The sequence below is a fragment of the Psammomys obesus genome, unplaced genomic scaffold, assembly GCF_907164565.1.
Source record: "Psammomys obesus unplaced genomic scaffold, mPsaObe1.curated_primary_1811, whole genome shotgun sequence".
NCBI lineage: Eukaryota > Metazoa > Chordata > Mammalia > Rodentia > Muridae > Psammomys > Psammomys obesus.
Genome location: NW_026596131.1, coordinates 138,604 through 163,116, shown reverse-complemented (window position 1 = coordinate 163,116; position 24,513 = coordinate 138,604). Strand labels below are relative to the sequence as shown.

Below are 24,513 nucleotides of genomic sequence, written 5' to 3'. Positions count from 1 at the left end.
CCCTTAAACCCCTGTCAGAGGGAAATGGTAGCAATTTTGCCTCCATCCAAGGAACCAGGTGGACCCTTTCTGCCCGAGAGAGCTCAGCCTAAATGGAATGTACCAGCGTCTGTCTCCTCTCTGCTGCCGCAGCCAAGCAGCCGGCCTGCAGGCCCTGATCTGATAAGGTAGTGACAAGGTTGCCTGAAAAATGTTGAAACCTGTGAAATGTTGAAACCTGTTTTTTGAGGTATTGTGAGCCTGAGCCAGCCCTCCCACCCCCCCAACCCCCATTTCACAGGAAGGTTCAGTCTACAGTTGGAGAAGGGAGGAGGGGACAGAAGGACTGTCCCTCCTGGCTAAATTGGGGGTTGGAGCATGGAGTGGGCTGGTGGGCCCTGAAGAGGAGGCAAGAGAGCAACTGTAGGGGGAAAGGGAGGGATCCAGAGAATTGCAAAGGGAAAAGGTGGAAGATGAGAAAGAAGGGGGAGGCAGGAGTCTCTGCAGCCTGGCCTGGTTCATCTTCTCTAGAAAGACTTCCCAGAAGGAAGACTCAACCCACAATATCCAGAGATGGCAGGTCCAGGTCAGGGGCCTCCCACCTCAGACCCCAAGAAGGTCTCTCTGAGAAGTGCCAGCTGTCTGGCAGATAAGGCTTCCAGGAGGTCAGGGCAAGAACTGAGTCATTTCCTCTCGTTTACCAAGCCGTTCCCAAGTGACTCCTGGTGAGCTTCCCTTCCCCAGCCCCGCTGAGCAGGTCAGGTCCTTGCCCTTGGAAACTATGGTCTGGTCTCTAGCCCCAGATACCAGATAGGCTCAGTCTCATAGACAGGACGATCAAGGATCAAAGTCTTGGCTTGGGTCACATCATCCCTGCCTGGGAACTGCAGATGTTACTCTGTCTAGTGTGGGAGATGTCGAGCATCCCTGAGGCCCTGGTAAGAGCAGCAGTTTCTGGGTTCAAGGTGGATCGATCATAAAGGCTTATTAAATAGAAGTTTCTGCCCAGAAAGTGTCCCTCGCTGGCCTCTGGCTGGCTGGAGGAGGGCAGATGTAACACGGGAGGCCCTGGGAAAGCCACCGGAAGCCTCTCTAAGCAGTAACATGGCCAGCCATCCCATTCAAGTACCAAGTCATAAAACGTCAGAGCTTGGTGGGACAATTAATTTTTTTTTTCTTAGGGGAAACCGTGCCCCCCCCCCCGCCCAAAGTGATGTGACTCATCCTGTGTCCTTCACTGGTTCAAGGTGAAGGGGAGATCTAACCTCCAGCCAGAGCTCCATCTCCTTATACCACACAGACCCTCCTATAAGCCTCACAGAGCCTCAGCCAGCACACTCCACACTAGGAAGGTTCCTCGTATGTGTTGAATGTGGACCCTGCCCTATGAAGAAGAGGCATCCTAGAGTTGACCAAGTGTGAGGAGTCCCATTGGGGATAGGAACCCTAGAAAACAGAGGAGTGCCTGGGGGCGAGCGGTGAGAGGAGCCTTACAGAGCTGAACTGCGCTCTGGCTTGAAAGCCCAGCTTGATTTGGTCATCCCTTTCTCTCTGGGCTCTGCTCTTTCCTTCTTGGCCTATCAAGCTGCCGATCAGAAGCATAAACGTTCCCTAAGCCCAGTTTACTTCATTAGTTCCTTTGAACCATGTACCGCTTCCTCCCCGATGACCCTCTAAGGCACAGTTACAGATGGCAGGGACAGTCTCCCAGGTGCTTGACAGGGTCTGGTCAGAACTGTTCTGGGAGAGATGACAGCTGGTTCCTAGGTCAGAACTGGCCTGGGTTCTCACGTAGCTTTCCAATCAAGCCAAGTTTCGGTACAAGACCAAACAGCCTCCCTACCCTTCCACTTCACCCTGAGTTCCCATTCGCCCTTCAAGATCTGAGCTTTAAACCCCCTCCTGATACCTTCAGTTTAAATTGTTCCTTCTGGTCATTTCTTCAGCGTATCAGAGGGAGAGGGACCTTGAACACCTTCTACTGAGCTCTCTACGGAGTCCATTTCTGCACTAAACGGTGAGACTTTTCAGAGGACAAATTCTCTCACTGGCAGCCACCAAATGGAAACTCCGGCTTTCCAGTGGGAACAGGACCTGGGAGGATGCCCTTGAACCAGACTCAGTGGCCCCCACTGACTTCCCCAAACACTTTTCCCCCTACCTATCACTCAGATTGCTACCATGACAAGCTGTGGGCAGAAGCCACCCTGCTGTTTCTCTGGGATTTTCAACAGCTGCTGCACAGCCTCAGAAATCTTTCTCTGAGCCTTCAAATGCAGAAAGCTGAGTGACCAGTTGGAAGCTCACTCTAGACCTTCTTCTGGGGGGGGGGGTTCCTCGAGGGCCACCAGCCTGGGGCACACCTTCAGGGACAGTCACACCGGGCCAGCTCTGTACTAGCTGTAGAGAGCATGAAGATGCGTGTGGGCACAGCAATAATCTACAAGAACCACCAACTCCAGGAGCAGCGTGGAGCTGCAGACCGGCACCAGGCTGTCTCCCTCCCCATTTCAGATCCAGACACTCAGGTCTGCTAGAACCAGAACCTCCAGAATGCAGCTTCTCTCCCTGTGGAAGGTCAAAGGATGATCACTGCCCAGTTGGCTGCTGAGGCCAGGAAGGCAGGTGAGACACTGAAGCAGCTTACCAGGGGCAGATTTGCAAAACCCAGACTCAAGGACTCCAGCGCTAACCCGCTGGACCAGCCCATCTGGGAAGCAGGCTGAGAAACTATTAAACACCTCCAGAGAAATGAATGGGACAGCAGGAGAGCCTGAGATGGTGCGATGTGGGAGCCACCCATCCTTCCCCATAAAGCTCACCACGCTTGACCCAACAGGTCACCCTCAGCTGTCAGGGAAAGGAGAGGCAGAGGTACAAGCCATGTGACTGCACAGAGGCAGGCAGGCAGTCTGAGGGTAGGTCACGTGAGGTGAGGAGAGACCACAGCCCGTAGCTCTCCCAAGGGCCGAGTGCATTGGGCATGAGGAGAATTGCTTTGAGGTTAAAATAAAGACGAGAGAGAACATACACGTCTGGAGCCTGGGTTGAAAACCCTCAGGATAAAGGCAGAAAGGACACCAGGAAACCCGTATCACTGCAGCTTGTTGAAAGCTGCATGGTGGATGGCCTGAGGTCAGGGACCAACCTCACATATCGGAATCTCAGAACTCATGATGAATAGAATTTACTTCACAGTCGGCGAAAACAAACAGGCATGTTTGTAGCATCCAAAATGGCCGCATCAGGAGGTGTGTGAATGCTTGCTCCTTGTATTATTTTTGACCACTTTTCATTACTGTAGCTCTGGCTTGCCTGGAACTTGCCAAGTAGAGTTGGATGGTCTGGGACTAGCTATAACGCTCCTGGTTCCCCATCCCAGCAGGACGGCGCTTTAAACCACGGCCTCAGGTGTACTAGGGAAGGGCTCTACCGGTTGAGCCGTATCCCCTGCCCCCTTTCGACTTTTCTGCTTCACTTCACCCGCTGCTGTGTTGTGGTGGTGAACACCAGGCCCTTGCAGCGTGCTCTGCCAGCCCTAACCCCCTAAGCAGGGTTACAGCCCTCATTAGCAATTCTCATAATAAAACTTCGTAGAACAATAGAAACTCCCCACTCATTTGTGGGGACTTCTGGATGGCACCTGTGCAGGGCTGGCACCTTGAAGGCCCAGTTGCTGGGAGCATCAGCAACAGGGCCCTGGAATGGCACGGGCACCGGCCCTGGCCCCAGCCCGGCAGCAGCAGCAGGTGCGCGAGCTGCAGCGGGCGGCGGGTGGGGAGGGGGGCGGGAGGCGCGCCACGCCCGGCGCTCAGGGCTACGTTCCCGCTCCGAGCCTTTCAAGGTGGGTATTTCCACCGCGTTCCCAGGAGGTCTTCCTTGCGCCGCAGTCCCCCCAACAGCGCCAAGGATCCGCAGGTGAAGGCAGCCGGGCCGGCACCTGGGCTTCCCCCGCCCTCCTTCTGGAGGCTGCGCGCAAGTTCAAAGCGCTGCCTGCTCCTCCCCCTCCCCGGGCCCATTCCCCGGAGCGAGCCTCAACACCTTCCTTCGCACCCCCTGCCCCGCACCCACACCATCACATTCACCAGCCTCGGCCTCCCGCCTCCAGCTCCTCCGCTGAACCTGGCCTTTCTTCTCTGGGTTTGCGAGGGCCCCGCTCCACGCTCCTAGCTGCCTGCAGACCCAAGCAGGACCCCAGCAGGAATTTGAGCGCCCAGAGAAAGGGCCGCCGAGTTTCAATGCTGGCCACACACGGAATTCCCAGTAACGATGTCTGCTCCACCTTGCATCGGAAGGATGTGAGGGGTTAGTGAGTCCTCCCTGCAGGCCAGGAGCCCAGAGAGACTAGGACCGCTCGTGGGGCTTCACCACTTGGCTCTATCTGCTCCATCCTTTCCCGGTACCCAGAGCTAGCCTCCCTGTTTCTCCCCCGAGCCCTGGTGTTGTCCTCATCCTAGCTCTCCGGGTTTCTCAAGCCTCCATCTTGACAGCCGCAGCAGCCAAACTGTTTTTTGATTAGTTTGGGCATGTCCCTCATCTACATAGGCCAGGTTAAAAAAAAAAAAAAATCACCGGCGCCTCCGAGCTTGGAGTTTAAGAGCCTTAGTACTAGCTAGCTAACATCCATTCAAAAAGGAAGGTGACCATGAAAAACACTTTCAAAAGAAACCTGCTGGGGGACCCCACCGTGCCTTGCCCAACACTACATTCCTCTTTACATCTGCCTTCCTATACCCCCCCTTCCCTGATTTCTCCACCCAGGTTTCTGAGCCTTGCAGTGGGGTTTACACGCCTGTGAGTACAGAAACTCCCGGACACGCTGGATGCCCCCAGACAGTACTGGGGTTCAAGGTCTCAAGATGTGTCTCCTGCAGGGATCCACGACTTCTGGGTTCTTTCACATAAGCCAGAGGGGAGCCGATGCGTTCTGCACGCCGAGTCCACCTTGTTCACCCATCTCCTCTCATGTGCCCAACCGTGTCACGCCAGAAGGCTGCAGGGCCCAGCTGCTACCACGGCCACGTCTGCACCTTCAGTCCTGTGTTTTGCTGTATTTCTTCTGGAGGAGGACAAGCTTTGTGCACAAAAGTCTCTCTCTCTCTCTCTCTCTCTCTCCACAGCCATACATTCCCAGCCCTTTTTCTGTTATATAGCTACAGATGCATAGAGATAGGGTGCTGCTAAGTTCTCGGACCCACCCTGAGCTTTCTTTTTTTTACTCTCTTGGGTGAGGTAGGTTGTTACTATGTACTCTTGGCTGATCTAAAACTTCAAATGTAGACCAGGCTGGCCTGAACTCACAGAGATCCTCCTACCTCTGCTTCTTCAGGGATGGGATTTAGGGCCTACGTTCATCTTGAACTTTCCATCCTCCTGCCTCAGCCCCTTGAGTAGGTGGGTTTACAGGCCTGTGCCACAAAGCATGGGCAAATTACAGATTTTTTTTTGGGGGGGGTGTCCTACAAACACACACAAAGCTGTGTGTTCAGCGTGAGCGCAGATATCAACACAGACCAGCGGCTGAGGCTCCCTCAGGAGTGGCCATAGACAGGAGGAGCCCACAAAACGGGGGGGGGGGGGTGGGGTAATGGGGGCCTCTTTGTGGAAACGGCTATAAATGAATACAGGGGAACGGTTTTACAGGTGCATACTCAGTGGTGAATAAGATAATACAGGGTGCACTTACCTGGGGAGACAGCAGTTAATAAGGCCATGAAGAAATAATTTCCTAAGCTCTGGTGCAAGGGGGTTGAGGGAGACCATTCCAGGCTGCTCACAATGGTTATTATTATTTGTAAAGGCCAGCATTTATTGGGCCCTGACTCCATGCCAGGCACCACGTAAAGCACTTTACATGAAATACATCCTTTAATTTGCCAGAGAACCCAGCAACGTTACTACCCCCACTTGACAGGTGATGACACAGGTTCCAGAGGCTAGGTGATGTGTCCGGGGTCATGTAGCTGGTGATGGTGGCACTGCGCTTCCTAAGACAGCAAGAGGAGAGACATTTACTGGGACAGGGTCTCTACAGTGTGTGAATGGAGAGCTGAGGCACTCAGCCTGTCTTGCTGCTCAGGCTGAGCCCTGGACTCACACTGCCTCCTCTTCCTACTAGTATTTTTTTCTCTTGAATGTTGGTGTGGATCATCTACCCCTGACATGTATGTTTCAAAGAAAGGCTGTGTCCCAGGCATGCTCAGGGGACAGGAGACCTCTGCCCTAGAATCGGAGGGATAAGTAACCTCAGAGAATTCCAGGTGACCAGGCCTCTTCTAAGATATCAAGCCCAGAAGATTTGGGTTGTCAGAACCAGTGTGGATATGTTGTCCTCAAGAGAGCTGAGCGCCTTTGAGACTGCAAAGCTGTTTCCCCGGAACCTCCTGATTCAGATTCCTTCTTTCAAAGAACCCCCAAGGTCAGGTGGGGGGAGGAGGGAATGCTAGAAAGAGGGCCCAGCGGTTAAGAGCACCGGCTGCTCTTCCGGAAGACCTGGGTTCAATTCCCAGCTCCCACGTGGCAGCTCACAACTGTCTGCAAATCCAATTGCAGGGGATCCGATACCCCCACACAGACACGAGTGCAGTCAAAACACCAATGTACATAAAATAAAAATAAGATCCCAATTTAAGAAAAGGATTTTAAAAAAAGCCCCCCAGGGTTCAGGCCATTGCACTGTACCACCGAGAAAGCAAAGGCTCAGAAGGAGCTACAGGGCCTGAAATGGTTTGATCTCTCCTCCTACGCTGCTGCCATTTTGTCTGAAGGTCTAGATCCACCCTCTGGTAATAACTCATTCTGGCAGAATTCACTTATTCTGCACCCATGTGTGTCCCACACTGACCCAGTATTGTCATGGTCCCATGATCCATGGACTGGATCATCTAATGGGGTGAGGGTCTCACTGCATAGCTCTGGCTGGCCTGGAACTCACTATGCAGACCAGGCTGCCCTCGAATTGATAGAAATTACCTTGCCCTAGCCTCCCAGATGCTGGGATTACAGATATGTACCACTACACTTGGCACTGTGCTTGCTGTTGTTTTAAAAATCTTCTGGTTAAAATTCATTTCAACCAAGTACAACCCTTGATGTGTTATACATACACCGTGGGCACAGAATAAGTGCGTTCAGGGTGTCACTAGTAGGAGGGACCTGGACCAAGAAGGAAGAGGTAAAAGGGGGATGCTCTAGGTGGATTTTGTCTGCTCTCAGAAAAAACGGTGGCTCAGACACAGAGATGTAAGCAGGACACTGACATAATGGGGCAAGGGAAGATGGAGGCAGAGGCTGGCAGCAATGTCGAAAGCATCTGTGAATCTGAAAGAAGATTGGCAGGAACCCGGGCACTCTTGGATCCAGCCGGATAAGGTAGCTCATGAGGCTGAGGGATCAGTACCAAACAGGGTTCTTCTGTATCTGGGAATTTCAGGCCATCCTTGTTACCATTTGTTGTCTTGTTACCGCTGCAGAGAGGATAACAAGCCTCTTCCATCGCCTCTGCCCCTCTGCCACGCTCTCACCAGGCCAGTGCTCTCTGAATTGCCTTAAATCCCTTCCTTACCAGGAAGGCCTCAGTCTCCCTCCACCAGATTCTGTGGTGTGAGCTCCAGGGTGAGAAGCAGGTGCCTCGCATCCTCACCCCCTGCTGTCTGATCTTCCGGAGCTCTAACCCTGGGGGAAAGGGGTCCTAGTGTTCCGTGTGCTAGCATTGCTACACATAGTCCTGTGCAGGAGGCTGAGGATCATGGCAGTAAGCCATGCTCGGTGGGCCCTCCGTTCTAGGACACTGCTACGGCACGGGGCACTCTAGCCACACTATGTCAAAGAGATCTTTGTCTCGGTACACTTCGCTTCCTGGCTTGGCCATGAAAGTCCTGCTATGCTTGGGCCTCCCAACTTCCTGCTTGCTTGCCTGTGTGTTCCCTCCTTCCCCTCCCCCTCCCCCAAATAAAAACAACCAAGCACCGTTATAGGCTCCAGTTTGTTGGGATGAATAAAGGATCAAAAACAAGAAAACCCAGCAGTGTTGCGAATGGTACTGCGCACCTGTGATCCCAGCATCTGGAAGGCTGAGGCAGGAGAGTCATCACAAGTTCAAAGACAGTCTTATCTACATAGTGATTATCTAGCACTACACGGTAAGGCCCTGCCTCAAAACAAACAAAGGCTCAGTTCTTGCCTCATACATGAAGTCCCATCTGTCACGTGAATTGAGCATGCGGTCCTGTAATCGCAGAACTTGGTGATAGAGTCAGGAAGATCAGGCATTCACCCTCCACTCTACAGTGAACAGTCCCAGGCCAGCCTGGGCCACGTGAGACGGTGCCTCAATTTAAACAAAACTCCAGCAAAAACAAAAAGCCAGGGTGGCAGAACATGACTGTAATCCCAGTACTTGGGAGGCAGAGACAGGAGGCTGCCTGCCTTAACTTTGAGCTTAGCCTGGTCTACATGCTGAGTTTCAGGTCATCCAGAGCTACCAAGTGAGACCCTGTCTCAATAATTTAAAACACAAGCCTATTCCCAAAGTCAGCGGAGTCATTGTGGGTAGGAAGAAGAGAAGGAGCTGCCCAGTTCTTAAGCCGAGGGAGAGCCTGGCAGGCAAGTGGAGACACATTTGGTGTGAGTTCCAGAGCCTGCAGACTTTATCACAGTGCCCTCAAGTCCCTGGGGAGGATCAACAGGAGATCTCCTCTGACAGCATTCACGCACCAGCCAGGGTGCGTGGCCACTCTTGAGAAGCTGGGAGGGGCGTGAAATGGAACAGAGCCTCTGCCCCTGCAAGGGCTCCAGGCCTCCCTATGAAACAGATGCCCCAAAAACAGTGACAGGAGGTTTAATGTGAATGATTCACTCCACGTGGGTGTTAGAGGAAGGCTTGCAGAAATACTGTAGGCAGAGCTGGACCCTGGCCAAACAGCCTCAAGTGTCCATAGCTTCTGACTCCTCACAGGACAAGAGACCCCAGCAGGCCCACAGAAAAGTGAGCCAATTGCTTTTTTTTTTTTTTTTTTTTTTTTTTTTACTGCCTCCTTCATTCACCACCCATGCTAGCATCTCTCATTCATCTCAAGACCCTCTGGGATGGACACCCTGGACTAAACTCATTCATTTCATGCAGGATGCCCACAAAAATCTTGGAGAAAAAATTTACAGCCTCTCAGTTGAGAAAATAAGACCACAAAAACAAAACTGAAAGGGGGAGGAGGATTTCCTAGGAGAGAAAAGACTCCTGGGCTAACTAGTCTGGGGAAACAGACTAGACAAATGAAAACAAGGGTCACCTCTGCAGTTCCCCTGGTGCCACTGACACTCCAAAGAGCAAGATGACTTCTAAATATGTTTGACCCTAGAAGCCTTTCCTAGCGGGATCACGTAGGACTGGTGAGATGAGACACAGTGATTGCTCGGAGGAGCTGGACGGGGTAGAAGTGGGGGGGGGCGGGAAGGATGGATGGACAGACAGACAGACGGATGGACAACACAGAAGCCAAGCTGGAACGAGACCAAGGGAAACCTCTGAGCTGCAATGTGAAAAGGCTTTGGAAGATGACAGCAAAAAGAGGAATGGTGGCAAGGAGATGGGATCACTCCTTGGGAAACAGCTTGGCATCATTCTAAGAAGAACCGCTTCTCCCTCAATCCGCAGCTTAACTCCTAGGCAAGCGTCTCCAGGGAGAGCTCGCCTCCAAGGGCACAGAGAGAGAGGTGTGTGCCTCCCTGGAGGGAAGCTGGCGGACACAGTGACTACTCTACAGCTGTGAAAATGAAAGAAACGCAGACATTCTCCACACCAGTGGAGCATAACACAGGAAAATGACATAGAGAGAACAAAGACAGAGGCGGCCGCACACACCTCTTAATCCCAGCTCTTGGGAGGTGGAGGTGGGGTTTTTCCTCTTTTGTTTATTGTTGTTGTTTTGAGACCAGGTTTCTCTGTGTGGCCCCGGCTGTCCTGGAACTCTAAAGACATCTACCTGCCTCAGCCTCCCCAGTCCTGGGATTAAAGGAGTGCCAACACACCCAGCTGGCTTGTTATCTTAGTCATGAAATATATGTGTGGGGGCTGGGGAGAGAGCTCCGTCAGTAATCCCTGCAGGCTTGAAGCCCTGGTTTTAGTCTCCAGCAGCCATATAAACAGCATGGCAGTAATTGCAGCATCGGAAGCTATCAACAGGAGAATCTTCAGGGGACTTCCTGGACAGCCTGGCCCAATCAGTGAGTTCCAGACTGGGTGAGAGACAACCCCCCTCCCCCCAAAAAAGGTAAACTTCAGGATGCAGTCACATCTGGAGGGAGATGGTGTTGGGATGGGAAGGGAGAAACCTCTGGACAAATGTAGATGTTCTGGTTCTTCAGGGCGTGGGGAGGCACAAGGCTTCGTCTTGTTATGACATCCCATATGATGTGTCTGCTTCCTGTGTGTGTGAAGCACTATATAATAAAAAGAATATTCATTCACCGGTTCTCAACAGGACAACTAGTGTCTGTGCAGGGTACATTTTAGCCAGAGCAGCAGCAGCTCACCCCTTCTTGTCTGTGACACTCCGAATGGCCCGGCAAGGCCCTCTTCCCTAAAAGGCGGGGCCTGCGCAGCGACCCCACCCCCCAGGACTCCCAGCCAGGCTTATTCACCACACTCCTCAGGACTGAAATGACCGGTGCCTCAGCCGTATTAAACCTGCACAGACCAGCCCAGGAGCCCCAGTAAAACTCCCTGAAGCCACCACATCTGACTTGCCCACCCCCTTCCCAGGAGCCAAAGGCTGAGCAGGACACCAGGGACTCAGGGTCAGGCCAGTGTCCTCACTGAATCACTGGCATCCTCTCCTGAACCACTCCCACTTTGGTTTTCAAATAAGGTGATAATTGGGACACACCATCCAAGGTGAGTATGGCTTTCCCCAAGCGTGGCCCTTTCTCTAGGGCAGGATGACCCGCATTCTTTCCCGGTACTGAGGACTTGGACAACCCTCGCTGTGCTGGAATGACCTGCACCCGCCACCAGGGACCTGTCACTGTCGGCTCAGCCCCTATGTAGCAGGGTCCTCATAACTATCTTGACATCACAGTGCCCTGCCCCCCCCCCCTTTTATATAGAAGAAATGGAGGCTCAGAATTTTTCAAGTAACCCCTTTTCCTCCCAAGGTCTGGGACCCGCCAACTGACAAGTCTGGGATGTGCCATTCTCCATGGACAGCTCTTCTTCGAATGCAGTGAGAGATATGTGTCCGTGAAAGGTCGAGGCTGGGCCCTGCTGGCATCACGGGTGAAAGAGTTGCTGTCCACTGCAGTAGGTAGCACCTAAGCCCCACCAATCACTAGAACGATAGTGCTCCCCAAGCTGTGCTCTGCGCCCTCATGTTGCTATACGAGGCTTGCTTGGGCCACAAAGACAAAGCAGAATTGATAGATCCCCATGCTACGTGACTGCGAACCGAAGAGGAGCAATTGACAAGTGTCTGTCAACCTTTCTGGGGAGGAGGAGGACACACAGCAGAAAGACTGAGCGTCTGCCATGCAGGGCACACTCAGCACCGTGCCCTCATCCTAGGGTGCTGTCCTTAGATGCCGCCTCGTGTGCTGTGCTGCTTGGCAGGGTGGGTGGAGATGAAGGAACCCCACTGAGCCTCCAGGAGGGGCTCAGATGAGGCAGGTGCTGGCGAAAGGCTTCCGTGAGGCAATGGTACCCGCCTCACTTTGCAGGAGTCCTCACAGCCTGCCCTGGGAGAAGGTCGGGGAGCACACGAAAGCACAGAGGCGTGATGCAGAAAGATTAATGATGGCAAATGGGAGGATTACTCACGGGGTAGACGCCAGACCCTGTCTGTCTCATGTATGCTATATCCTTTAATCCTCACGATACCCATTTTACAGAGGGAAAGGTTGAGGCTCGGAGAAAATAAGGTCACCCAGCTACACAGACAGAAGCCCAGGTCTGTCCTCCACCAGAGCATGCTCTAATCCTTGCTAGTGAAAGGAGGCTAGCAGGCAAGCAGGTGAAGGAGGCATGGGGGTAGTCAGAAGGAGAGCCAGGCAGGGGCTGGACGGTGCATGGTGATGGGGGTGTTAGCTGATGGTGTCACTGTCCTTCTGATCACACCTTCTAAAACGGCAAGACTGGCTAAGCACAAATGGAAGGTCATTTGAGACCGAGAGTGGCAAGACAAGGTCTAAGAGGGAACACAGCTGGGACCGTCCCCAGTACTGCTGCTAAACAAGGGGTTGCCGTGCTAAGGTTACCCCATGCCGCCAGGCTGAAGGGGAGGGACAGCGGCAGGACCTCCGAGCCCTCTCCCACATTCTGTGCCGGAAGAACACGGATAGACCCACTTTCCACCCAACTCCCTCTGCCTGGCCTGAGCGTATGGGATGGGATTATTAAACAAAGGCAGCTCATTCATCAAGTCCCAGAGACTGAAAATCTTCACCTCAGGTTAGCAGGTGTCGACAGTCCACGTTCTACTGAGCTCCTCCACCTGGGCTCAACGGAACCATGTGATTGTGTGTGTGTGTGTGTGTGTGTGTGTGTGATCTACCAATACAAAAATTTAAAAATAATACTAGCCTCCTATCTGGGGAAAAAAAAAATACGGGAAAGGTCCAGTTCTTCAAGGAGTTCATTCTAGAAGATGGTGACATGGGCAGAAATAGTCCCCGGCCTCTGCTGGGCTCACCCTTCCACCGTCCCGTGCTCGACAGCTGGCTAAAGCTGCACGTATCCACAGCCCCTGCAAAGGCCTACCCTGGCCTCTTTTTGGGCTATCGGCCTCCGCCAGTAGGACAGACCTCAGGCAGAATCCCACAGAGCACAGGGGGAGGCTCGAAGGCATCTGGGAAGGAGTCCCAGAAGGATACCTGGAGCATGACCAGGTGGGTGTGGCCCCTGAGGGTGTGAGCGTGGCGGACTCCAGATTCCTGGCCCCATAATGAGTGCAGAGCCCTCTGCCTCAAAGGCCAGAGCACAATCTGGCCCACAGTTTGGGCTAAAGGCAGTTTGTGGACCAGAGGACTTGCAGATGATGCTGAGAAAGACCTGAAGGACACTTAGTTCAAGGCAGCCCACCTCCAAGGGACTGTTCTGGAAAAGAGACTCTGGGAGCAGTTATATTTAGTCCTCTAGGGCAAACTTAGAACATCAGAGATGCTTGCTCATGTCCTGGCAACCAAATGAAAGCACCTGGGCTTAGACTAAGTCTTTAGCTAGACTTTTGAGGGAACTTCCTGGCTGCTAGGATGGCGTGTAGTATCACCGAGGGCCTGTGGACCCTGGAGGGCCTTGCTTCCAGCGTGACTGGAGCTGGCGTCTACTCGCCAAGAAGCCTTGAGCACTGAGGTGGTCCTCTCGGGGCCTCAGTGAGTCACCTGCAGAATGGGGAGAACAAGAGGAAGCTTCTAAGGCTGTTGGAGAGGATGTGTGTGTGACGTCTCCTCTGTGTGCACAAGGCTGAGTCTGGAGCATCTGGAGGGACAGATTGATTCCCTGCTGGTTATTAAACCCCGTTCCCTGGCTGCCCACCTTCTGGAGACAGGGCTACTGTGTTAGCTTCAAGGACATGCTGGAGCCGTGGCTATCCTTGGAAAGTTCTGGAAACTCACACAGCCTGCTTCCACTGAGATGGACACCCACAGTAGACTTGGATGCCCTCTTTGGTAAAGCCAATGGGCTGAGTGGGGTGGTCTCTGGGGTGTCAACTAAGGGCAGGAGCTGACAGGTAAGCTGAAGCCTTGCTAGGTGGTGGGGCAGGCTGCCCTCCCCTCCCCGTACCCTGAAGCACTTCTTTGCTTCTGTTCTCTGTTGGTTAGGCTTTTTGGTTTAATTGTTGTTGCTTGAGACAAGGTTTCTTGTTGCCCTGGCTGCCCTAAAACCTACCATGTGGACCAGGCTGGTCTTGAACTTACAGAAACCTGCCTGTCTTGGTCTCCCAAGTGTTGATGTCAAAGATACCACAGTGCACAGAAACTGCACGGTTCTCCTCTCGAGCGGCTCCCACCACAGCGGTGGCTCAGCCCAGGCCTAGTCAGGGTCTCAGCCAGAGCTTTGCAAATGGGAAAGCCTGGGTTGAGGGAGGCCACTGTGTGTGATCCTGAGTCTGTCTCCCCTGCTCCCCCTGAACATCCTCATGCCACCCTGAACTTCTACAGGGTACACGGTGTCACTTATGAAACGGTATCAAGAACGCCAGTTGTCTCCCAAGGTAAGGGAGGCAGGACTCGCAGGTGTGATGGCGGCCAAGCAAAGGGAAGGCACAGCCATCGCAGAAACAGTCCCCAACTAGGGGTATAGCTGGTCGAGGGCTTGCCTAGCGTGCATGAAGCGTGGGTTTAGTCCCCAACACCGAACAACCCCAGGCACGGTGGTGCATGCCAATCCCAGGACTGGGGTAGCAGAAGCAGGAGGGTGACAAGTTGAAGAGAATCCTTGGCTGTAGTGTTTGGGACCTTGTCTTGACAGAGAAACAGACTCCCAGGAGGCGGGCCGCCACCTTCAAGTTTAGACTAAAGCACATCATAACAGCATCCCCGTAGGCAGCATCCCTTCGGACTTGGGCGGGGCGGGGGAAGCAGACGATAGAGACACCACCTGTACTTCCCCCAAACTGTCTGCTTGGAGGCGCTTCTTGGAAACAGCCATTTTTTTTTTCCTCAAACTGCCCACCCCCATTCTTCTTTCTTTTGTGGAGACAGGATTTTGTTGTAGAGCCCAAGCTGGTTTCAAACTTGCAATTCTCCTGCCGCAGTCTCTGGAGTGCAGGGATTACAGGCAGACTGCCACCATGCTGACAAAATGTCTTTTGCTTTGTTTATTTATTTTTTTATTTTTGTGTGCCTGGCCTCTTTTCAGTAAGGATTCGGCACAGCTGGCAGCCAACATCCCATCTGAAGACCAAAAAAATATATATATATATTTATGGATCCTCAGCAGCCACTATGCAGAGACCAAGCATGGAGAATTTCAGATGTCCCAGGCATGGGGTCTGCCTGCAAGGAGTTCAGAATACAAAATGTTCCTGGGTAAATAGCAGGATGGAGACAGAAACGCTGGACCTGGCAAAGGAGAGGACGAACACGACGCCCAAGGTCAGTGCAGGCACAAGCGTTACGTGTCAAGCCTGGTTCCTAATGGCCGGGACATAAAGGAAATGTGATTTATAAGAAAGGGGAGAGCATTCTAGTTTCTTGGCGGGAAATAATGCTGAAGGTTTAGCTGTGAAAGTCGAGTAAGCAATCAACAGCCCATAGATGCCAACTCAGGGCTAGGACATGGGTGAGAATTCTGAGGGGGGAAAGGTAAGGTGGTTTACCCAAAGAGCTGAGGTCATTCCTAACCAGTGAGCCCAAGGTCCCAGTGAGAGACTGGTTCAAAAGCACACAGGAACATATACCCCTACACACACACACACACACACACACACACACACACAGGCGTAGATAGCTTCTCTCCAACACACACACACACACAAAGCCAAACCACTCTGACTGACTGCTTTCTGGCTCATACAGTGTGAAGCCAAGGAGAAAAAGGGACCCGGGGGGATGATGGGGCGGGTTGCAGGCCATAACCTCAGGGGTCACTGACTACCTTCCAGTTAAGAGAACAGAGGCCCAACGATTGACTGAGGCTAGCCCTGCTTAGTCCAAGGGCAACAAAACGCCTGCAGGACCACACTGCACCATCCCAACTTGAGGACAGCCTCAAGTTGGACCGACCGGCTGCAGGAAGGCTCCAGTGACGGACGCCTGTCCCCAGCCAGAGTTCCTAGACTCTTCATCGTGGGACCCACACACACTAGGTAGTGGCTCTCCCGCTGAAAGTCAAGTGAGATCTTGCCTCAAAATGCTTTGGAGAACAAAGTATTACACTAGCGAGCGGCGTCTCCTAACTGGGGAGTCCCCTTGCAAGCCTGGGCGGAGGCAGGAGGAGAAAGGATGTGAGCTCCAACGCTCCTCCCACCACGTGTGACCTGTGTGGAGCCGCCGCTTCACCTTTAAGCTTGGACGCCTATCTTCTGGGTCTGTGTAGACCACCATCCAGCAGGCAAAGGCACCTGCCTCTGGGTCCTGCCAACTCTATATGCACAGCATGAGCTGCTTGAACATGGACTAACACATAAACAAACAAACCTGCCGTCTGGGCTGACCGGGAGCAACAAAGCCCAAGGAAAGGAACATGGTGGAGACACCTAGAGGAACATTAACAGCCCGTTCAACTAAGGGTCCCCTGGCCTAAGGGACACTGAAGGCCCTTCACAGCCCAAGGCTGTCAGCGGCAGGACCCAAGCCAAGCTGGACCTGTGCTGGGCAGAGAGGGAGAGTAAGACCTGGCCAGCCTAGAGACAAGAGTTTTACTGCCTTCCCCAGCTCAGAGGACAGTGGGAGGGAGAACAGGCAGAGAGGGTCATGTTCTATTTGATGCTGGGTTTGAGGGAGGAGTTCAGAAAGATGTATAGATAGGTACAGGCCAAAACAAAACAAGGGGGGGGGTGGCTAAACTGGAACCATGAGAGGTTTCAGAGGAGCAGGATGACACCCTCAGAAAGCCACATTATAAAGTGTGGCGAAGACTAGAGGGGGTGGTGGCGTGCCGGTTCACGTGGTCACAAGCCTCCTTTTGCATTCATAGCAGGCACTGGAAGATTGGCTTTCCCTGCTGACCCAGCTGGCTCCGACAGATAAGTGGGACTCAGCCCAGGGGCAGGTTTGGCAGAAAGGCCCTCCCAACAGACCTGGGCACAGGGTCCTGTTGCTCCCATCCCCCTTGCCAACACAGGGACGCACAACAGTTTCATCTACTCTCTCCAGCCCAGCTTGAGGAGCAGGGCCCGCCTGCTGTGGGTTTTCTTGGCAATCCCTGGGGGAAGTTCGGATTTCCTAATAACCTCAGGCCTTGAAAGAGCCCTTCCAGTTGCCTGCCTTCACACCGGTAGCTCCCGCCCCCCACACTGGACCTCTTACTCCAGGTCTCAGTGAGGGTCAGGTCTGTGGGCTCTCATGGACCTTCAGAGCTGAAACTGGGGCACACCCACTGTCGCTTGGTCTTAAACCTAAGGAAGGGCTCTGCTCCCCACAGATTCTACTCGGAGACCGGTGCTCTTGCACCACCTCTGTGTAGGGGGCAGGGCTCTCGGTCATCTTTCTAGCAGTTGCTGACTTTGGGGGGAACAGACATCCTGAGATCTTAGCAGCCCCACAGCCAGGGAAGGCGCGGTACTGCCCATTTGGCGAATGAGAAAACTGAGGTCTGAGGAGGTTGACAACTCAGCCAGCATCTCGAAGCCGCTTGAGTGTAAAGTTTACGGAATCCGTTCCCGGTCTCCCATCAGGTACAGACAACCCAAACTCCCGCTGGCTGGCCGTGCACAGAGCATCACTTCAGGAGAAGACCATGTTCAACAGGTCAGGTCCCCCGGCTCCCTACCTGGAAACCATTTCTCACTCTGACTCCTCTTGTCTCCAGGCACAGCACGCTTCTGGGTCCCCCAGCCTTCCTTTAGATGTATGAGTGGGCCTGACATTTCTGGAATTCACTCCACATGCATTAATGAGGCCATTTTGAGAAGGCCTGCCTCAGGGGGAACCGGAGAGCTGTCTGCTGTCCCCATCCTGACCCCTGCCAACTTCTGCCAGCTGTACTAGCCAAACTCAAACAGGCAGCCAGGTGCTGCAGGCCTTGGCACCCCTACCTCTGCCTGCCCCATACCTTTTTTTTTGTGGGGGTCCCCTGACCTAAAGGCTCAGTATCTGGGGCTGAACGTGCAATTAGAGTCTGTGCTGGAACTGACAGAAGTAACTCTCCAGAGCTTGCCACCAGGCAGCCAGGTGAGCTGTGGGGCTCCCCGAGAAGTTAGTTTAAGCAGGGTTCGGGGAGGGGGGAGAGGGTAGTGCTCTCTCCTCTAGTGCAAGGTTGATGCTATCAGGAGTACCTCGGCCCTACGCAACAGGCGATATAAGTCAAAGAGTTAGGGGTCAGCCTCCGAGTACCAGGCCTAGTCTCCATGGGCCACCAGGATCCAAGCCCACGGGACAAGAAGCCAACCTGAAGCTCTTCTCAGGCACCTACAGGGCTAAGGGGGAAGTGGAGAGTTGCCACACTGAGAAGATTCCACAAGTCTTTGGCCCGGGTGGCTTAGCTATTCTCCTGCGGAAGCAAGGTGGAGACCCAGTGATCCTCCCCAACATCCCTCTCTACTACTGGGCTCCATTCACCTGGGGTGCCTGTGTCCATGGGACTCTCTCCTTCTCCTTCTTTCCCACCCCTTGCTCTTCTGAGTGGCCTACACCCAGTACCAGGTCAGTACAAGGGATTCGCTCTCTAAGAAGAACCCAATTTGGAGGTAGGACATCACAGGTCCCAGGCCCGGAGGGAACGAGCTAGGAGTCTCTCCCTTACTGTCACCCCACATACCTCCCCCCCCAAAGAATGTAATTAAGCAGCAGGCCTCTGCCAGGAGCCAAGCTTTCTGCCTTCCGTCTATAAATCACCTTCGGAGTCATCCCCCAGCTCCAGAAGCAGCTTCACCTCCTGCTGGGGCCACTTCAGCAGCCAGTGCCCCAAACCTAGCCCTCTCTCTGACGTCCCAACTGGAAATGACAGAGGCATCAGAGCTTGGAAGACTGTGGGGTATCAGGAGGATTAGGGAGAACCCCAGCACCTCTGTCCACCTTACCCTTCCCTCCCCAGGCAGTAAAAGGCTGCATTTCCTCTACTTTTGAAGAAAGTGACAAGCCTGTGGGCACTAGCCAAGCATGATAGAACAAGGAGAGAGAAGAGCCATGGGGGCTGACCTGGGAGGGATTCTTGGAGGTGTCGAGTCTGGATTCAGGACCAGACAGAGGTTCAAACGTTGAGCTGTACTTCCTGTATACCGGCAGCATTCTAGGGGCTTGTGTTCAGTCACGAATGTTCACGGGGTAGAAGATGGTATAACTGCTTATTTTTCGTTTGGAGAAACTGAGTGAGACTGAGAGAGGTCATTTTGCCTTGGTCACTAGATAACATGAAAGTATACAGGTATGTGAACCAGCAGCCTGGAGACAGGGAAATGAAGTTCTCGTGTGAGGCTTGGGCGTGCATTAAGAAGGCTAGGCAGGAGTGGGGTAGGGGTGGGGTTTAGGACAAGCTACAGAGATAAAGGGGTGCAATGTCTCAGCAAGGTCCCAAGTATCTGCTGTGGAGTCCCTGCCATATCCCCGAGACTCTGAGAACACCTCTCAGTACAGACAAGGAAACGAAGCCCGGAGAGAGGCAGGGACCTGAAGCACAGATTCGCCCCGGGTCACACAGCCAATGGTGGTAAGCTCAGAACTCAGACATGGGTCTCTCCACTCCCAGCCTGAACCATCTCCTGCGCCCCAGTATGAATATCTAGACGTAGATCATGCAATCCAGAGGGTGCTGGGTAGAGGTAGGGCAGGCCCTTCTGTCAGTAGCTGTGGTACGAGGCCAGTGGTTATTATCCCTCTTATCCCCAAGCCCACTGCATCCTCCTGCAAACACCTGAGTTCTGTAGTAACGGGATGGGAAAAGCTCGCTTGGACGAGTCTGCTCCTTGGGGATTCTTATTTGGTGCCCTCTGTCTACCTCTGGCCTCTTTAATCAGGGGTGGAACAGGAGCCCACGCATGAGAGTTGGGCCCTGGGGACCAACTCTAGCTGAGTTGACAGAAAAGGCAGCAGCAGCAGGTACCAAGCTTCAGAAAGGCTTAGACATACAGGACCCTTAGAGCTTAGACTCTCCCAGCTTTTACCCCCTGGTCCCAAGAATGTTAACAGGACACTTGACTGGGGGGGAGATTTCATCACACCCCCCATACCTTCCTCCCTACACATTTGAGTAGGGTCTTCTCAACGGCACAACTCCTGGTGTTCTATAATGTTTGACCTGTTTTCTTTCTTTCTTTCTTTGTTCAGCAATGTGTGATGCCACCAGAAGGATCTCCAACAGATCCACCACCAATTACATTCCCTTTGGAGCTTGAGGCCCCACCCACCGAAGGGGTGGGATGGGCAGAAGAGCCCTGAACTCACTGTCAAGGGGTCTTGCATTCATTTTCCCCCAGACGGATCTCCCAAGGCAAGATCTTCTCAGCAAGGGCGAACACCCTGCTAAAGTTTGGCCATCCGACCTGGTATCTCCCATCTGTCTGTCTGTCTGTCTGTCTGTCTGTGGGATCAACAGCCTCCAGCCAGCTCAGCTCCTCACCAGCGCTGCCCGCCCCAGCCAGCTGTAATTCCTGCCTGTTACAAGTGTTAACACCTGGCCTGGGGCCTTCCTCCCCCGCAGACTCCAGGTGCCTCCCTGGGCCCAGCCTACTGACCCCCACTGGGGTTTGACTGAACACGTTCCCAAGCCTTTGAGAGACTCGGCTGTCGGCTGTCGGGTGGGCGTTTAGCAGTGGAGAGGCAGCAGCAGGATGTGACACATGGAGAAACTGAGGCACCGCTTAAGACAGGCCCTTGAGTGGAGGATGGGCTCTGGGGTGTCCAAACAGGCTCGGAGACCTCAGCAAAACATTTTCCCTAAATTGAAAGGTTGGGTGGGCTGGTGGCCCCAGATAAAAAGTGAGAAAAGGGGCCCAGAAAGGGGAGGGGTCAGTGTCCTTCAGTCACATTGTGAGATAAGCTGCCAAATATCACTCAGCCAAGCAGGCCACTTTTATCAGGGCATCTCCTGTGGAACGCAGGTGACACAGGGCAAGGCCCTAGGAAGATACTTCTCCTCAAGAAAGAGGAGAGATTTCTCTGTCAGGAGCTAACCGGTACTATCGCCGAGAGTTCCAGAAATCACGCTTGCTGTCACTAGTTCTGTCCCAAAGCAGCCACTACCTGCCTGGAAGGCTCTGGTGCCCCTCAGAGCCCCTTCCTCATCTGCCTTCTCTTAGTGTTGGAGCCCAAGCGAGGAAGAGCAGGGACAGGCTACTGGGAGTGGGGGCCCTTTCTTGAGGAGAAATCCCAGCTAAACGATTTCCCCTGTCAATCCCTCCTGGGGAATGTGTGAGCTGGGTGGGCCAAGGAGGGCAGGCAGTGATGGACTCAAATGCTAACAGGACTGGAATCTGCTTGCCCCGGGGGCAGAGGGGAGAAATCAAGAATTTGAGGCCTACCCACTCTCCAGCAGGGAGAAGGTGATTCATGCCCCATCCCAGCTCCAAGACCAAAGGGAAAGGACCTCAGAGGAGGGAGGGGCTGTGGCCACAGTCCTCGGGCAGACAAGGCATGATGCTGGTGCCAAGGAAGGCCCTGCCCTGCCCCAGCTGGGGTCCCAGGCCAATCGTGTCTGCAGCCACCTTCTGAGACCTCCACTTCCTGCCCGTCTTTCTCCTCAGTGCGATGGATGTCCACCAAGCAACCCTCTCAGGTGTCGGCAAACATGGCCACAGACACAGAGCCACTGGTACAAGACTGTGTCACTGGCCCTTGGGGACAAGGTCCGAAGCAGGCGTAGACACAGCCCCCACTCTCTAGACACAAGGCCCACTCTCCTACCTTCAACCACAAGCAGGTCATGCCACGAACACCGATCCTGTGCACAAAGACGTTTGTTGGGCCTTCCCCACTCACGCTGTCAGAAAGACACGCGCGTGTGCAGGAGCAGAGCACACACAGACCCGTGCACAGACAGCACATGGGTCCAGACACAACTATCGCCATGTCCAGCACCACCAGCGAAAGCCAGGTGGTCTGCCTTACGCAAGCAAAGATACCGACAGACTTCTGTCTCACATCACAGAGATGGCCACTTGCTGGTGCTTGCATGCAGGCACAGCACAGCCCGCCGTGGGCCAGGGCTCCCCCAGGAGTCCCGCAAGACTTACACGCACAGTTGCCTGGGCCTCAGGCACGAACTTCTACCCACAGAGACACGCTGGTACACAGACACACTTTGTAGGGTCACAGACCCAGGACGCACACTGCACCATACATACAGAGGCAGCCACAGGCACTGACAAACCATCTCCAAAATACCCACACACTCTCTCTATGGCTCAGACAAAGCAGCCACTTGGTACCCCCTCGACCCCCAAACAGACCAGGAGTATAGCGTTATCTCAGAGCCTGCCTCGGCCTTCCAGGTTTTCCTAATGTTGCCTCTTGTTGGCCCGTGACCCCATCTAGGCATTCCTGGACAACATTATACCCAGACCCCAGTGCCACCACCATTGAACCCACTGATCCCGCCCCAGGAAGTGCTCTCTTCCAGTTTCCAGAACTAGGAAACCCACTCTCCTCTTTCACCTATGGCATCCCTAGGGTGCCAGGCATCTCTTCCTATGCACCCCCAGGCTCCCCAAGAGGGCAGAGCATTGCAGGGATGGAAAGAGAGACAGGAGGCGACCTTTCTCCAAGTGGCAGAACCCCACCCTGGAATCTCTGGCTGCCCCCCCCCCCCACATACACGGGCTCTGTACATGCACATGGGAGGTCTCAGACCAGCCCAAGTCCGCAGGAAAGGATGACTGTATGTTTGTTCTTGGGATAGCTACCCAAGGAGAGACTCCTTTCAACAAACCCTTGGCCAGGCCATAGCTTGGGTGTTTGGGTTCATGACTTCCCCTCCCCTGGCCTCCAGATATTCCCAAAGCAGCTGGAAGAAGGCTTGGGGTGTGGCTCTGAGCCTCGCACTGCAGGCTTCCAGGTAGCAGGCGAGAAGGGGACAGGCAGGCAGTGTTTCACCCCAGTGGCGTTTCTCTCTAACTTTCACCCCCGGGGTCAGTCTCCTTCTCACCCCCAGGTCCTCCTCCTCCTCCTCCTCACCTCCCACCCCCTGGCCGCTAGCTGTCCAGGAGGGGAGGGTTCTTTTTATTAAAGTTTTCCGGAATGCAAGGGGCTGGAGACGGGAAGAGCTGGGGTGTAATTTAGAAAACTGGTTTTAGTGTCTTCCCTGTAGAACCTGCAGAGGGGGGGAGCAGCCATGGGGCTCAGAAAACAGGGGAATCCCTGGAGCTGGGGCTCCCAAAAGGCTGTTAATCTTCAGAGAGTCTCCTCACACACCCACCGGCCCGAGGTACTCCGCCTGCTCTCCCAGCCTTATTTATTTAAAAAGAAAAAAAAAATGCCTTTTGTATCTGTATTTCTCAGGGACAGAATTGCCCCTTTCTCCTCGATTCTCCGTCTTCCAAAAGCAACGAATTTGACATGGAGAACTGCGTTTTTGCTCGAAAAAAAAAAAAAAAAAAAGCCTAACCCTCCCCAACAACTACATTTTCAAAGAGCCCCCCACCCCTATTCTCCGGGATGCTCGAGCAAGGAACGAATACGGCCGGATCAGCAACGGCATCTAGGGTTTATATTCTATATTCCCTTCAGAGGCTCAAATTCAATCTAGAGCAGAGTGGGGGAGAATCCGATGAAATGCCCCCTCAAGTCCCCTGCCTGGGACCCCCAAAGCCCTTCGGATCTGAAATATGAAGGCAAAAGCGAGTATTGTGGGGAGGGAAAAAAAAAATCTCTTGACCGAGACACCGAAGAGGTGGGGTGGCGAAGAAGGACAGGATAATTTTGCCCATGGAGACCCTAAAATGGAGAAGAGGAGTGGCCGGGCCCGCGGGGACAGCACACAGATCCAACTGTAAGCAAACGAAGGGTCTTCGGGACCCCCAGATAGGAGCGGGAGAGGGCGAGGACTAAGAATGGGAGCCCTTCTGGGGCGGAAAGAGCCCTCCCGCCTCTGCGGCGGGTAGCAGGGAAAATGGTGATGATCCGAGGCACCAGGAGTTGGATCGGGAAAGCGACATCGGCAGAAGATCCAGAAGGGGTGGACGGCTGGGGGACTGGAGGAAAGCAAGGAGAAAGGAGCCCCGCAGGCCTGCCGCAGCCCGGACCCGGCCAGCGGCCCCCACCGGAGCCGGGCGCGGCCGAGAGATCGGGCCCGCGGGCAGACAAGAGGCAAGTCTTACCACCAAATTGGGTAGCCGGCGAGGACCCTGGTGCCACTGAGCAGGAGGCCGAGGAGCAGCCCGAGCAGGTGGGGCTCCATTAGAAGCGGCGCCGAGGAGGAAGTTTGCCGGCGACCATGAAGAGGGGGAGCGACGCCCCCAATAGTTGGAACAAAGTCCACTTGAGGTTGGAAATGACTTTCGGGCTCGTCAGAGGCGCACCTCCACCCGCAGCCGCCCCCCTCCGGAGCCCAGCGCCGAGCAGCCGGGTTTGAGGATGTCAGCGAGCAGCCAATCAGCGCCCGCGGCCTAAGGTAAGAGATGAGTCTGTAGTTCAGCCTGTCAATCACGCGCCCCTCCCGCCCGGCCCACAACTCCGGCTCTGGGAAGGGCATCTCCCGGCAAACTTGGGCAAAGCCTGCGCCCCGGGCGCACGGAGGCCTCGGGAGGACCCGGCACTCTGGCTTCTCTGCTGGCCTGGGACACCCCCTCCCCAGCCCGCGCCAGCCAGGGTTAGGGAGCTGCAGCTTTGACCCGGCGTTCACTCGGTGAAAGGGTCGGCTTGGGGGACTGATGGGTGGCTCCCCGCTCCTGTCTGGGAACAGTGGTCCCTTGGGACTTGGGCCCCGTAAGGAACTGAGCCTGGAAAGCCAAG

The 24,513-nt window shown here is 54.1% G+C and overlaps 1 protein-coding gene across 1 annotated transcript in view; it reads right to left on the bottom strand.

The window, feature by feature from the left end:
• Positions 1-24,079, bottom strand: part of Wnt3 (Wnt family member 3) — a 41,793-nt gene extending 17,714 nt beyond the window's left edge. Inside the window, exon 1 of the mRNA XM_055592034.1 lies at positions 23,880-24,079. Within this exon, the coding sequence (XP_055448009.1) occupies positions 23,880-23,959 (80 nt within the window). The 5' untranslated portion in view covers positions 23,960-24,079. The remainder of the gene's footprint in view (positions 1-23,879) is intronic.
• Positions 24,080-24,513: the final 434 nt, after the last annotated feature.